The sequence below is a fragment of the Pempheris klunzingeri genome, chromosome 15 (assembly GCF_042242105.1).
Source record: "Pempheris klunzingeri isolate RE-2024b chromosome 15, fPemKlu1.hap1, whole genome shotgun sequence".
NCBI lineage: Eukaryota > Metazoa > Chordata > Actinopteri > Acropomatiformes > Pempheridae > Pempheris > Pempheris klunzingeri.
Window position 1 is genome coordinate 9444559 of NC_092026.1, and position 15823 is coordinate 9460381.

Consider the following 15823-nt stretch of genomic DNA (forward strand, 5'->3'; position numbering starts at 1 on the left):
ATTATATTCTTTTTACGACACCTTTCGTGTTTCAGATATTCTGTCATTGATAACATGGTGATGTGCCATTTGAGATTTTCTCTCTCATATTTATATATGTTTGCATTGTATTTTAGGTTTGCATTTCCACCTGGGGTTGTAGGACCTCATGGAGCCCAAGAGTTCTTTCCCCGGGGACAACACCCAATGCAGGATGTCCCTCCACAGATGAGACGTTCAATGTCTGCCGAAATGGCAAAGAGTATGGGAGGCAACCCTATGGGGCTGCCCCAGCATTTCCCACCACGGGGTATGCCAGTGCAGCAGCACAACATAATGGGCCAGCCTTTCATTGAGCTGCGACACAGAGCATCAGAAAATAGGCCACGTATGCCATTTCCCTCAGGTGCTATGCAAGGTTGCAACATAGATCCCAACTTGCAGGGTCAAAGGCCACCAGGCTTTCCAGGAGCACATGAAGTCAGGCTCCCTGTAAATCAGGGCCTCAGGATGATGGACCCTATGGCCAGCCAGACAAGCCATCTACAGCTATCTGCCAGCATGGACAATCTTCATCAGCAAGCCCAAGCCCAAATGTCAGGAAACAACATGATCAAACAATCTCCTTTGATGAGATCCATGAGCCAGCCAGCTTCCAGTGAGACCCAGAACATGGCAGTATCAATGATCCTGACTGCACCCCCTGCTGGACAGACTGAGACTGTGTCAGTGTCCGGCAGTGAAGCTGTGGAGGAGAAACTGGATGCAGAAGAATCAGCAGTCAAAGATCTTGAGGACGTGGAGGTGAAAGACCTGGTGGATGCAGACTTGGAAAACCTAAATTTAGATCCTGAAGATGGCAAAGACCTAGATCTAGAGACAAATGATCTACACCTTGATGACTTCCTAACATCTGGTAAATTTGACATCATTGCCTATACAGACCCTGACCTAGATGACATCAAGAAAGACATGTTTAATGAGGAATTGGATCTAAGTGATCCAATGGATGATCATGCTGACACCACAGACATCGCCAAAAACCCGAGCACAGGAACCGAAGCTTCATCCAGTTCAGCTTCCGTACTGGCAAAGTCAGAGGCCTCAGGTGAGCAGTTGTCATCTGAAGTCAAGCTGGAAGCTGTTGGGAGTCAGGACTCTGCTTCTTTGGCACCTGGGCAGGAAATTAAAGCAGAGGTCAAGGACTGTCAAAAATCCCATGAGGTGGTAGACCAGCAAGCCGCTGAAAACACTTTAACCTCAAACCAGCAGGGAGTGCTCTCTGACTCCACCCCAGTCCTGTCTAGTTTACTCGTTAAGCAGCAGCCTGAGGAGCAGTCATTAAATCCAATTGTTGAATCTGTCAATCAAGAAGCTAACCTCATGCCCCAGCAGAACCAAGTCACCGACACTCAGCGTACCTCAGGACTTACAATGACTCAGTCAATGTCCGACACTGCCACAGCAGGAGAAGCTTCTATGACTGGATTTGGGGCAGACCACCAGGTGGGATTAGCCCCTGGAGTGGACCAAAGCGGTTTGACTCAAACCCAGCAGGCAGCGTTGAACCAGGCGTTGGGTCAGCAGGCCGGCCAGCTACACCGTCCCCTTTTGCTAGAGGAGCAGCCACTCCTATTGCAGGACCTCCTGGACCAGGAGAGGCAGGAGCAACAGCAACAGAGGCAGATGCAAGCCATGATACGACAGCGCTCCAGTGACTCCTTCTTCCCCAACATTGGTAAATTATTTAGGCCAGAACCTCTAATAGTTAGGAGTTAATGTTATTTTTTAGTGATTATTTCTGAGTGCATTGTTTTTCATCTGCAGATTTTGATACCATCACCGACCCCATTATGAAAGCTAAAATGGTTGCTCTGAAAGGCATCAATAAAGTCATGGTTCAGAACAACATGGGAATGACCCCAATGGTCATGAACAGGTAAAACGTTCACTTTGGTACAGCAGGAATACTTTTTATCTCTTGAGTGAATATCATAATACTGGTAGTGGGAGTATAGTATATTAGTTTCAGTTTTTAAAGACATGATTATGCCAACCAAATAATAATAACCAAGCCACTAGGATATTGTGCAACTATTTGAAGATTTGACAAATTGTCACCTTGAGTAATTGACTAAATGGTGCATGGCTGTGGTATTGCTCTGTTACAGATTTCCTCCTGGACCTGTACAACCTGGTCCTGAAAGCACACCACTTCCTCCACAAGTTGTTGGACAGGTGACTGAATCATTAATCTGCTTAGACAATATTTAAAACTATATAATGATGAATATCTAAGTGGCAAATACATAAAATACTTGTCAACCTTGCTTTCAGGATGGCAAATTAACCCAAGTAGCAAGACCAAACCCTCCAAACTTTGGACCAGGATTTGTCAGTAAGTTCTCTAAAAATGTATATGCATTTTCAGCCTTTTAGTTTGAAGGTCTGTCAGGTCTAGAAATTTTAAGATGTTTGTTTTTTTTTATGCTGTCAAGATTGCTAACAAAAGAGCCTTTTTCTTCTTTCAGACAATGCTCAGAGGGCTCAGTACGAGGAGTGGCTCCAGGAGACTCAGCAACTACTTCAAATGCAGCAGAAGTTTCTGGAAGAGAAGATTGGAGCACACAGGAAGTCTAAGAAAGCCCTGTCTGCCAAACAAAGAACAGCTAAGAAGGCAGGGAGAGAGTTCCCTGAGGAGGACGCTGAGCAGCTCAAACATGTCACAGAGCAGCAGGGTGTAGTGCAGAAACAACTGGAGCAGGTAAATGTTCGGCCTGTCAAACCTGCACCACTGAATTCTATCTCTGCCTTCCTCTGCACCATAGCGTTGCCCATTCATTAGTCCAATGAGCAGAGTTTAATGTATAAAGTAAGGATTGTCTGTGGGCCAAATATGGCCCTCCCACCACATGTGATTGCCTACACATGGGAGCAAATGCCAAGCTACATAGCACGATGTTATGGGCAGTGTGTGGTGCTGAAATGAGGTCTAATTAAACAACAGATGTAAAAATACAATCATTATTATGTAGACATATAGTTTTCTAACAACAACTTTATTTGCAAAGACACTGGCATTGATGTTAGGGCAAGGATAAAATCAATACATGTAAGATTTCAACACATTCTTCTGTTTATTCATCATTTAATTACCATAAATTATTTTTTTTATACTTTGAGAGATAGGATTTCTTTTTATCAGGAGCAGAGGTGTTGTCTTTGACTGTATCCTACATTTATAGCATACATAATTGGTATTAAATATTAATTTGTTGAGCTGACAGATAACTTAGGCATATGGTATGTAGTGAAATGTATATATTTAGCTGTTTTTCCCCATGCAAACTTGGAAAAATAATATCTGAACTAACTGAAGATTTCAAAACACACAGGCTTGTGTCTGCAGTGCACCTGTCACCCTACTTTGACTCCCTAAAAAAGCAGTGCTAAAAAAATTGATTGTACTTTCCAACTCCTGCTTTTAAAGTTAAATTCTTCAAGTACTGTTTGAAAGTAGAAACATTCATGTTTTCCCTTGGGTAAACCTGTTTCCTCATAAGTTTGTCTTGTAAATGTGATAAAACACCTTGCAAGCAATACATAATCTCTTTATAATTTTCATAGAGAACCTCAGTCACAATTTTTGTGGATATTTTCATGTTTTTGTTTCAGATCCGCAAGCAGCAGAAGGAGCATGCTGAACTTATAGAGGAGTACAGAGTGAAACAGCAGCAAAACAATATGACACCCATAATGCCTGGGATGCACCCAGTGCCAGGCCCTGCTGGCATGGTCCCGAGTGGACCACCAATAGTCCAACCTCCTATGAACCCCATGATGCAGATGCCACTTCATCCTGGACAGCCAAATGCACCTTCGTGTTTGCCCAACCCACCACCTGGCTGGCATCCTGGTGCTCCCATGCCCATGAGCGGACCGGGAATGCCTCCCATAATGCCTCCCCAGGTCCCTGTGGGAAATCCAGGCCAACCTCATCAGATGCCAATGGGGAACATTCCTCAACACTCACAAATACCTGTGGATCCCCAGGCACCACCAGCTCCACCAGGTGGTGTAAAACCCATGCAGGCAGGTGGTGTGAAGTTTGATGACAACAACCCATTCAGTGAAGGCTTCCAGGAGCGAGAGAGGAGGGAGAGGCTTCGTGAGCAACAGGAGAGACAGCGGGTGCAGCTAATGCAGGAAGTTGAACGACAAAGAGCCCTGAAACACCGTATGGAAATGGAGCAGCAAGGGATGATGGGGCCAGATGGGAACATGGCACCACTCGCTCAGATGCCATTTTTTAATGCAGAGCTGCCGCAGGACTTCATGCAGCCTCAGAGGCCACCTCTGCAACAACAGCAGCAGCTTGGACCAATGTTCCCCCAACAGCAGGGCATGCAGCCCGGTATGGGCTCACCACCTGGGACGTTTATGCAAGGTGAAAGGAGGGCCATGATGGGCAATGGAATGATGCCCCGCGACATGGGCTCTGGTTTTGGGCCTGATAATCTTGCCCTACAAGCACCTAACTTTCCCCAGGTTCAACCAAGACCTCGTCAGTTTGGTGGACCAGGAATGATGCTTCAGATGCCAGGTGAGGGTCCACCGTTCGGAGGTGACTCAGCTACACCGCTAGCATCTAACTTTCCAGGCTCGGGTCAGTCTCTAATCCAACTGTACTCAAACATTATCCCAGACGAGAAAGGGAAAAAGAAGAGGAACCGCAAAAAGAAGAAAGATGATGACGCAGATTCAGTCAAGACACCTTCAACTCCACACTCAGACATTACAGCCCCTCTCACTCCCTGCGTCTCAGACACATCCTCAACTCCAACCAGAAACGCCCATCTTTTCGGTGACCAGGACTTGTCAAGGTCCCCCGTACTGGGATCTTCCACCCCTAGTCATACAGAGCTAGAGAGGCAGCTTTCTGGAGGCCAGTCTGGACATCCTGGTCTCTCATCAGACACAGCAAGAACCCAGAGTCAGGAACATGACAGGATCCTTAACAACATAAAGCTGGAGCAGACTGATGCCAGTGAGTGTCATGGGTCACGAGAAGGGCACATTGGCACAGAAATGAGCTCAGTGAAGGAAGAGGGTACCAAAGGGAGTGTTTCTCCCTTCCCTGCGGGGCAAAGTCCAAACAAGGGGGAAGCTGGCAATGAACTACTGAAACACCTTCTGAAGAATAAGAGTACACCTCCACCTGGATTGTCCCAACAGAGGTCAGAGGAGGAGGATCCCGCAGACTGCAAATCCCTGCTGAGGCAAAGCTCCATGGACAGCAATGGGGTCAGTCTTTGTGTTAGTCATACAGTTAGAGCGCTGAGGGGGTGATCAACATAGTGAGTCATAGACGGGACTAAGTGATTCAGATGGGAGGCACATCATAGTTATTTGGTATGAGTCATAGCTGTCAGGTTTTGAATGAGTCATAGTTGTGTGTTTGAAAACAGCTAATTTGAGGCCATAATGCTGCTCAAATACTTTGAAGTTTATTCAAGCCTTTTTATGCAACAACTTTTTCTCATATCCAGGCATACTCAGATGGCACCCCAGACTTTCCCGGACCTCTGATCCCTGAACAGGAGAAGAAGAAAGGAAGGAACAAGAGGGCCCCGAAAGGAGGAGAAAAACCTGCTTCTCGCTACAAGAAGAGGAAGAAGGAAGGGGATGAGAGGCAACTGATGCACTCTGGCCCTGACACTGTAATGACCCAAATCAAACAGGTAAAATTGAATTTGCCACCTTATAACCTGCTCTTTATAAAATTGGTTGGATCTGCACTTAACATCTTTGGGAACAACAGATGATAGAAAACCTATAACCTGAAATATGAATGCTTTATTTAGAATTTGCTGTCAGAATAGAAAATTGTCTCCAGCAAGTGCACAGATGCTTATTTCACACATCATAAGCGTATTACTGGTAAAGCATACTACAGGTATTAGAGGCTGTTATTATTCAGGAGAGTGGAAGGATTGATTATATAATTACATTGCAAGTCCCTCATTGTTTGAGGTGAGAGGAGGACTGATTTTTGGAGTAGGAAAAAGCTGATTGCACAATTTGGCTAATGAAAAGAAAATTGAGCATTGGCCAATTAATTTGCTTGCTACTAAGCTAAGCTCTAGGATCTTGGTCCTAGAGCTTTGTTGACCAAGCTCCAGGATCTTGGTCAACAAAACAGAGTGGTCCCAGAGTGATCAATAAACCAGCTTATTGAAGCTCCTTGAAGTGTGTTCAGTTCATAATCCAGTAGGTGTGCAGCAGTCAGCTCAAGGGGATGGGAGGCCTGGTGGTTTGCAGGTGAATTTAGAGTGGTGGATGATCAGAGGGTAAAACTGCAAACTGTACTTTTTGGCTGGTTGTCAGGGGTTAGCATGCTAGGCTATCATGGACTGCACCCCTTCCTCTTTCCATGCACAAAGGAGTTGTACATGTGACTGGTGGGAGCTGCACAGCATTTGACTATTATCTGAGTCAAATTCTGCTGGTAACGATAGCATGTAAAATGTCCTAGTGACCTCTAATTTAGGTTTATGGATTTAAACTTTATGAAGCCGACTCACTCATTAGAAATGTGTTACAATACGGTCACATAATCACAGCAAAACAAAATGAGCATGTACCGTTTAATGCTAGTTTCTTACAGGTGTAATATGAATTTAGCTATAAGAGAAATTAGTGCTCTGTTTGACTTTGAGCCAGGAAAGCCTATATATTGGACTTTTGAGTTTGATTCTGCCCCTATTCACCAGCCTTGTTCTGTGGTCTGCAGAGAGTAGATAACTGGACCAAAGTTTAGACTTTGAGGATTCATATTGTTCTTCCAAGATTCGATCCAAAGTCGAGGCTACATACTAAGAGATACCAGGACTAACTATATTTGAGGCTACTTTATCTGGAAAAATAAAAAATATAACTTACTATAAACATACTCATACACACACAAACATACATCTGTATAATTTTGGTTGGTGTTTCTCTGCAGTTTGTGCCTAAATATCCATTACACTTGCATAATTGGTCTGATTTCGATCCTATCCCTTCCCCACACACAGCAACTCTCCCTGTTGCCCCTCATGGAGCCATTGATTGGGGTCAACTTTGCCCATTTCGCTCCCTATGGCAGCGGCCAGCTCAATGGAGAGAACCTCCTGTCTGGTACATTTGGCAGCGCCTCACTTGATGGAGTCTCTGACTATTACTCCCAACTGGCCTATAAGGTGAGATCTGCGTGGAACCAGATCTGTTGGAACTGGGTAAACAGTGACACGTCCGCAGCATGATGTGCTGACATTGTTTTGGCTCTTATTCTTACAGCAGAGTAACCTGAGCAATCCTCCAACACCACCGGCATCTCTTCCTCCCACCCCACCACCTGTGAACCGACAGAAAATGATCAATGGATTTGCCACGACTGAAGAGCTGGCCAGCAAAGCAGCTGCCATGGGTAAGCATTCAAGATGATGTATCTTTACATACAGAAATCAGTATTTTCATCAGAAAATGCAAGTATAGTGTGTACATTCATATTCACATTGTGCTCCTGTTTCATACAGTGTCCAAAGGCCTGGTCCCAAAGCCACTGCATGTCCCATTTAGGACTGAGGAAGACCTGCTAGCCCGGGCCATCGCACAAGGACCCAAAACTGTGGATGTTCCAGCCTCCCTTCCCACTCCTCCTCACAACAACCAGGAGGAGCTCAGGTAACGGATAATTAACAGAAATTCTTTCAAAGGGCCTCTGCACCATTAACATTTGTTTGAGTAGATTACACATGTAATTATGTTATTGAATGATCTTGACAGAGGTGGTTTTTGATCTCTTCCCCTGAAATTATAACAGTAACAGAGGACAGGAGCCTTGCAAGGACAGGGACACGCCTGATAGTTTTGTTCCATCCTCATCTCCTGAGAGCGTGGTTGGCATGGAGATTAGTCGCTATCCAGACATGTCTCGCGTAAAAGAAGAGCCACCTTCCCCCTGCCTGTCTCCTGTCCTTCCCATGCTTCCAGCACCTGATGGGAAAGGTAAACACACACAACTGGATGTAATTTAAAGTGACAACTCCAGCATGCAGCATGCCTTAACAGTATGGCATTTTTTTTATGAATGTCCTCCTTTTTCATTCTCAAGGGTCAGAAGTCAAACTACAGGATATCAAAACGGAGCCTTCTGGGATGTTCTTCAGCTCACCCTTTGGCCCCATGTCTAATGATTCCAAACAAGGGCTGGTGTCTGTAGCTATCACACTCAGACCAGCTGCAGCAGAGGTGGGAATACTACAGAAGTTCAGCTTTGACTTAGTACTCACAAAGTAAAGCCCCGTTCATACCTGGCATTAACGTGTGTCCTATGATGCAGTGTGGACAGGATGTGGTATTGACCACTTGTGATTGACTTCCTCACAACAATAAAAACGTTGTTAAAGAAAATGACCACAGATGTAAATGCAGACTATACACCAACAATCCAGTCTCAACAATTCATGATATTTTTGATGGCCTTCCTTATTAACTTTCATATTCATGTTTTGTTTTTGTTTTTTTTCTCAGAACATCACGGGTGTAGTGGCAGCCATTTCAGACCTGCTGTGTGTGAAGATTCCCAGTAGCTATGAGGTCAGCAGCACACCAGACAGGGCACCCCACTCTATACTTGGTGGTCAAAGGGTGGGCCCTCATGGCATGGAGCCTCGTCCTCCCATGCTCTTCCATGGACAAGGAGACAGTGGAGGGCTTCAGGGACGACCGGGACAGATGATAAGGCCCAGCGTAGCACAGGGGATGATGCAGCAGCAGCAGGCACATCATTTCGGCTTCCATCCCAACAGCCCAGGTGAGGGAATAGAACTAAATTAAACAAGAGCATCTCCTATTCCCATAACTACTACAAGACAGCCTGTAATTGAAATGTCATGCCTGATTTAAACTGAACATAATGACTTCTTGTGGAAAAAGCACAAAGCAACAACATAATCTCACGACGTAATTGTTCGTCTTTAAATGTCCAGAGGACCAATTATCTTTCTTAACTGTATTTACAAACTTTTCTGAGGACAGTGTGTAGCCCAGGTGGCGACAAGCATCTTTATTGATTTCAGTGGTTCTCTCCGCTAATGAAGCAGAGTAAACGATTTTTGTTTAGAATACGGTGGCAAACAAACTCCTGCTTATTGCTGTGAAAACATGACTCACAGACCTAATGAGTGCTCTTAGCACAGAGACATCAAGAGAATGAACACTTCACTAAGAGTTGATGGCGAGGGACAGTCGTCTAGTGTCATGTTTCAATTTCTGAGCCTTAAAGTCAAGCATCTAACCATTGTAGGCTTACTGTTGGAGAATGCATTTTGAAATGGACGTCATTTTTGAACATATTTCTGTTACTTCAGGCACAGCTCTTGGTCGAGGACCTGACCAGAAGACTCCTTCCAGCCCTGGATGTAAACCTCAGTGGTGCTGCCACTGTAAGGTGGTGGTTCTGGGAAATGGAGTGCAGAAATCCATCAGAGATCTCCCTGCCCACATGAAGGTACCGAATTAATTAGGCCTGGGTGGCAGCTGGAGCTGGGAACTTGGATTATAAAAGTGTATTTTTGAGACTAATATAGCACAACAAGCTTTATGAGTTCATAAATAAATTGTCTCTGCCAAACACTATGGATCAGTGATTTCCCATTCGGGGGAATAGATGAACCATGACTGGATGCCAGACTTTAGCTCAGAGGGATATATTGTCTTCTTTCAGCCTGAAGGGACATGCAAGTCTATATAACACAGCACTCCAGAAATACTGCCCATATGCTTAGATTATGTAAATCCTGCCTGCTGGAGTTTAGCCCACAAATTGATCGAAGATGGATTTAACGGTATATCTTATGAGTGTTAAGAGTAGTTTGATTACTTGAATATTGTATGATTGTGATGTTTATTTAATAACCTCTTTTAACGTCAGCTGAGCTTAAGCAGTTCACATTGGTCTGGCTTTGATTTAATACCTCATTTCTTATTCAGGCAATTAAAACTACTGATCTCTCTTATTAGGAATCTGAAGGCCGATTGAAATCCGAAGAAGACCTGGTCTTCTGCAGTCACAGCTGCTTCCTTCTCTACTGTTCCTCATCGCCCCTGCAATCCCGAGCAACCACAGAAACTAAGGTCTTTAATGCTGTAACACGTAGAAACACCCCAGTGTTGAGTCTAAATAACATGCAGTTAATATGACTTTTATTTTTCTCTGGACATCATGGCTCTTTTCTCATCTTTTCAGGAGTCCGTGTCCCTTCTCCCTGCTTCTGAGGAAACGGAGAGCCTGTCTAAAATTCAGCACCAGTACAATAACAATATGTCATCACTGGATGTTCATTGCCTGGCCCAGCTTCAGCCCAAGCAGTCCCCACCCTCTACTCCTATCCCCTTTCCCACAGCAGGCGAGACATCCAAGACGGACACCAAGTCTGATGCCATCAAAGTGACAGTGAAGCTCAAGGCCCGGCCAAGACCCCATGATGGCTGGCACCAGGGAAAGAGACAGAAAGGCCTCCGCTGGAGGAAGTGGACTGTACAGGTGGTGGTGCCAAGAGGGAATTCCCAAATCCCAGATGAGGATAAGATCGACGAGCTCCTGAAGAAACTCGGGGCCTCGCTGCGCCCTCCTGCCCTTCTCCGGGATCAGAGGCGGTGCTGTTTCTGCCACCAGTTTGGAGATGGAATCACTGACGGCCCTGCTAGGCTTCTTAATCTAGATCTTGATGTATGGGTTCACCTCAACTGTGCCCTGTGGTCGACTGAGGTGTATGAGACGCAGGCTGGCGCCCTCATCAACGTTGAACTTGCACTGCGTCGTGGCCAAACGGTACGCTGCGCCTACTGCCAGCAGACAGGGGCCACCAGTGGCTGCCACCGCCTACGATGCACCAACATCTACCATTTCACCTGTGCACTGCAAGCTCAGTGCACCTTCTTCAAGGACAAGACCATGCTATGTCACGCTCACAGGCCCCGGGGAACAGCCGGACAAGCATTGGAGCATGAGCTGCGCTGCTTTTCTGTCTTTCGACGTGTCTACGTCCAAAGAGATGAACTCCGTCAGATTGCCACAGCTGTGCGGCAGCCTGAGTTGGGCTACACCTTTCGAGTCGGCAGCCTGGTGTCACATGCAATGGGCCAACTAACACCTCTACAAATTGCAGCCTTCCATTCACCAACAGCCATCTTTCCAGTTGGCTATGAGGCTTGTCGCATTTACTGGAGCATGCGCCATGGCAACCGCCGTTGTCGCTACATCTGTTCTGTTGAGGAACACGACGGACTGCCAGAGTTTAACATCAGAGTCATCGAACAAGGCTACCAAGACCTGGTCCTGACTGACACCTCTGCTAAAGGTTTGACCCTCTGGATTCTTCACAGAAATATTCCTGTTGTGTATTTCAGGCCTTCTAACCATCATTCATCTGTGCTTTTCTCACTGTAATTAGGAGTGTGGGATAAGGTTCTGGGACCTGTTGCTGAGAAAAGAACCGAAGCAGGCACTTTAAAGCTCTTCCCCATTTACCTGAAAGGAGAGGACTTGTTTGGACTCACAGTCCCTGCAGTCACCAAGATCAGTGAATCGGTTAGTAGCTTCTTTTGGTGGTTTTACTCAGATTAAAGAATATAGATAGATGGTTAGATACTTTTCCATCCCTCTTCAGGTGTCCAGTAGCTCACATAATTGTACTAGCATAAAAATATAGATTGCAGACGATACACAATAAAAGAAGGTAGTATGAACTGGGTATGTGGTCAAAACCGAATAAAATTACTTAAAAGCAAATAAATAAATGAAAGTCACATAAACAGATGAATACAAGGTGCCAATAAAAAGTATCACATAGTCCTTGAAGGATTATTGCACAAACTCTTGAGGGTGGTGGGTTTGGAGAGGGAGAGAGGTCAGAGGGGTCAACCAGCAGCCGAGGTCATGAGCCTCTGCCATTGGCTGAGGGGTTGTAAAGCCCGATGTCTGTGGGGAGTAAGGACCTCCAGAACTGCTCAGTCCCGCTGCGCATTGAGATATGAAGTTTAAACAAATGTGTAGGTCATATTCAGTTGAGCCTGCAGGATGTAACTGTTTTTACTCTTTGTGCTCGTTTTTCCAGCTCCCAGGAGTGGAGGCCTGTGACAGGTACTCATTCCGTTACGGACGCAACCCTCTTGTGGAGTTGCCTCTCATGTTCAATCCAAGTGGCAGTGCCCGCACCCAGCCAAGGACCAACTCTTCCTACACTTCACTGGTGATAAGGTAACGTAAACTAAAGCAGACATATGTTGTCTCAAAGTAAAACACATTCAATTTGGACTGTTATTCATGTTTTTTTCATTTTCATTACTACTTCCTGTCGATATAAAGGCCACAACCACAGGCTGTATCCAGCAGCAGTGCCAGGTCCAACCAGAATGTGGCCCAAGGAGAAGGTGGCGCCCCCCACAGCAAGCCTCCAGTAGTGCACCCCAGGTCTTCTCAGTACCGCTGGATGAAGAGTGAGTGGAGAGCCAATGTCTATCTGGCCCGCTCCCGCATCCAGGTCAGTGTCAAAAAATGTATTTGATTTAAGGCAGAGGCTCTTGGATTCTGTTTGCTGTGTACGTTATGAACACCTACATATGTAATATTCACACAGGGACTGGGGCTGTTTGCTGCTAGAGACATTGAAAAACAAACAATGGTGATTGAGTACAACGGAACCATCCTCCGAAATGAGGTTGCCATCAGGAAGGAGAAGAGCTATAGATCTCAGGTACACATCTGTTTTTAATATTTTTTCAGCCGAAATTCATTTTGTCTGAAGTTACCTTCTCCAAAACTAAGAGAAACTAATTCTCCTCTCTCCCTGACAGAACCTACAAGTGTTCATGTTCCGCATTGACAGCCAACATGTTGTTGATGCCACTCGAACTGGAGGGCTAGCAAGGTATTGTGAGATCCCTTTAGCGTTAATATGACGGCTATGTAAACATTTAATGAGATGTTCTGATCTAAATATGAAGTGTGTGTTCTTAATGAGTACGTGTAACACTGAAACTGAATGTGTCTATGCTTTTATTATCTGAGTTCACCATGCACCATGTCTGTTCTTTGTAACCTCATTCAATTTCACATGAGGCCAGACTGCCTTTTACTGACTGGCTGTCTGCATCTGGCTTATTGTTATAGTCTCCCAACATGGCGCCATAGACGGCACGTGTGGTTTGTGGTTCTACTAGTGTTAGCCTATTTTATATGTATTATAAATGATCTGCATGGTTTGTCATAACTGCCACGTGTACCGATCTGGTTTTTGTTGCCGTTGGTGGCTTGTAAATGTACCATATACTCAACCTAATGGTTCCAACTGTGATAATGCTTTTGGAATTGATGTTTGCGACGTGAAGTCTTTCATGCTTTTGCAGCTCCAAGTGTGGCAAAGAGCTGGATACTTTTTTCCAAGATGGTGCCCCTGTCATTCTGTACAACAGTATTGGCAATATTATAGTCATTAGCAGTGTTGTGTGATCTAAATTTCATTTTTGTCTTATTTTTCAGGTATATCAACCACTCTTGTGCCCCGAACTGTGTTGCTGAGGTGGTCACATTTGAAAGGGGTTACAAAATCATCATCAGCTGCATTCGCAGAATTGACAAAGGAGAGGAGGTGCATATCTTTGATTACACTTCTTACTTATACCGTTGCATGAAAGTATGTGTCAAAAGTGCAACTGTGATGGCCAGAAACTGATGCTCCCCTCCCTGTTTTCCAGCTGTGTTTCGACTACCAGTTTGACGCTGCGGAGGACCAGCACAAGATTGCTTGCCACTGTGGAACTCCCGAATGCAGGAAATGGATCAACTGAGGAAAACAAAAGTGACAAATCTAAATGCATTCCTTGCTATAGTGTGTGGATGCTGTGGTCTCTGCAGAGAGACAAAATGGCTTCACACTAAAGTCATGTTATGAATGAGCAGAAGGACCTGGACCCTTGGAAGAGATGAATGAATTTACGCGTTGGTTCATCAAGATCATGGAAGAAAGTGGGTGGAGGAAGGGAAATGTAAACCAGTAGCAGGATGTGACTTGTGCCATATGTGGGAGGCTGTGTTGTATGAGGCGCCTCCGTCTGTCTGTATGTATCGGTGTGTTTGGTGTACATGGGGTGCGGAATCCACCAGCGAATGAGAAAGCACTGTGCAGGGTGCGGCCTTATTGCTTACTAAGGGCAGGCCCTTTTGTTTCATACTGTTAATGTATACCGTATGACTTAATGTAGACATCACTGAATGAGGAATGTACAGCAATGAATACTGCGAAGGGAATATTAACTTGCACTAAAAAAAGAAAATAAACAAAAAAACACACACACACACACACAACTTTTTAAAATACTTGATTCCATGAGTCAGTTTTATCATAGGTCTCTGTCATGTGATTTGTGTGGAATTCGAGAGGTTTTGTATTTATTACTGAGTGAATGAATTTTATTCTCAAAATGATGAGATTGAGTTAAAGAAGGCTAGATTGCTATTGTTTTTGAAGATTGAGGAAGACATGCTGTTACTTTTGTATAAATGTACATAAAGAAAACTATAGGAATAACCGACCAAATACTACCTTAACCTTCTTGATGTTTGGGTGTTTTTAAAATGTTTTTGTTCTGTTTGTCATTGAAATTTATTTAAGATGGACGTTATTTCAGTTTGAGAGTATATATTATGATTATTCTGTACAGAATTTGTAATATAACCACAATAATTCACAAAGTATTTTTGTTGTATTAAAAGTAAGGTATTGTAGCGTAGTGTTTTGTGACTTACACATACTTTGACCACTCAAAAAAAAAAGAAATATTTTTGTTGACTAACGTAACGAGTTATCAGTTACAGAATCAAAAAGAAAACTCTTCAAATAGTAAGAGATCAGTGTGATCTGTTTGCTGTTAATCAGGTTTGATTTTAAAGAACTGTGAATTAGGTTTTGAAACCCCAAAACAACTTTTTAACTTTTTAACACGAATAGGAACACGGACATGTATTTACCTGTTTTTGTTTTTACATTGCTTTTAAAATAAGGTGCAAAACGTCTAATGATGTTGTGAGTTAGACGAACCAGTGTGTGACAGACAGAATCGTACGGGGGACTCTTATTTGGAACCGAAGGTCGTTTTACCTTTGTGGACAGAAATGGCATTCTCCTTAATCAGAAATATTTCTTATACTGACACTTCACAAGTCACATGCTTAGAAACGGAAGAGTTTTTGCGTGCACAATTTCAAGTTGACTGTAAAATTTTGGAGACAGTCTTAGAACTTGTAATGTATATGGCATGTATTTTTTTAACTTTCCGAAGACTCAATTGTATATATTTTCTCAATGAATGGTTGTAACAAAATTGTTTCTTGGATATTTTTCTTCTCTTGTATGATATTACATCATCCTGCCAGTGTGTTTGTGCTACATTTTCTTGGTCGTGTAGTCAGATTTTGTTTTTCTTTCTTTTTATCATTTCTTTTTTTTCTTTTTTTTTTTTTTTGAAAATGCCTTTTGAAGTGTACAGAGTATGAGGTTTGGAGTTTGTGGAATTGAATTTAGAAACATTTACAAAAATAAACTATTTTACATGTTAGCAAGTTGTGTATGTGATATCAATAATTGCATTTTATATAGTCAAATATGACGAATTTAAGCCCCTCAGAACCCTTTACTTTCCCTTTTAAGAGTGTTGCCTATCTTTTTCTTTGAAGAAGAAGCTAAGAGGCTGGAGGGGATTAGCAAAGTATAATAAATATTTACATAAGAAATGGTAAGTA

At 43.8% G+C, this 15823-nt stretch overlaps 1 protein-coding gene across 1 annotated transcript in view; it reads left to right on the forward strand.

Annotated features, from left to right (window-relative positions):
- Positions 1 to 15603, forward strand: part of kmt2cb (lysine (K)-specific methyltransferase 2Cb) — a 57129-nt gene extending 41526 nt beyond the window's left edge. Inside the window, exons 38-60 of the mRNA XM_070845806.1 lie at positions 117 to 1717; positions 1807 to 1918; positions 2151 to 2217; positions 2317 to 2377; positions 2511 to 2743; positions 3655 to 5283; positions 5529 to 5720; positions 7056 to 7220; positions 7318 to 7447; positions 7557 to 7704; positions 7844 to 8028; positions 8135 to 8271; positions 8554 to 8836; positions 9393 to 9532; positions 10045 to 10158; positions 10271 to 11384; positions 11478 to 11614; positions 12141 to 12283; positions 12392 to 12566; positions 12663 to 12779; positions 12880 to 12953; positions 13565 to 13673; positions 13780 to 15603. Of these exons, the coding sequence (XP_070701907.1) occupies positions 117 to 1717; positions 1807 to 1918; positions 2151 to 2217; positions 2317 to 2377; positions 2511 to 2743; positions 3655 to 5283; positions 5529 to 5720; positions 7056 to 7220; positions 7318 to 7447; positions 7557 to 7704; positions 7844 to 8028; positions 8135 to 8271; positions 8554 to 8836; positions 9393 to 9532; positions 10045 to 10158; positions 10271 to 11384; positions 11478 to 11614; positions 12141 to 12283; positions 12392 to 12566; positions 12663 to 12779; positions 12880 to 12953; positions 13565 to 13673; positions 13780 to 13872 (7159 nt within the window). The 3' untranslated portion in view covers positions 13873 to 15603. The remainder of the gene's footprint in view (positions 1 to 116; positions 1718 to 1806; positions 1919 to 2150; positions 2218 to 2316; positions 2378 to 2510; positions 2744 to 3654; positions 5284 to 5528; positions 5721 to 7055; positions 7221 to 7317; positions 7448 to 7556; positions 7705 to 7843; positions 8029 to 8134; positions 8272 to 8553; positions 8837 to 9392; positions 9533 to 10044; positions 10159 to 10270; positions 11385 to 11477; positions 11615 to 12140; positions 12284 to 12391; positions 12567 to 12662; positions 12780 to 12879; positions 12954 to 13564; positions 13674 to 13779) is intronic.
- The last annotated feature ends 220 nt before the right edge of the window (positions 15604 to 15823 follow it).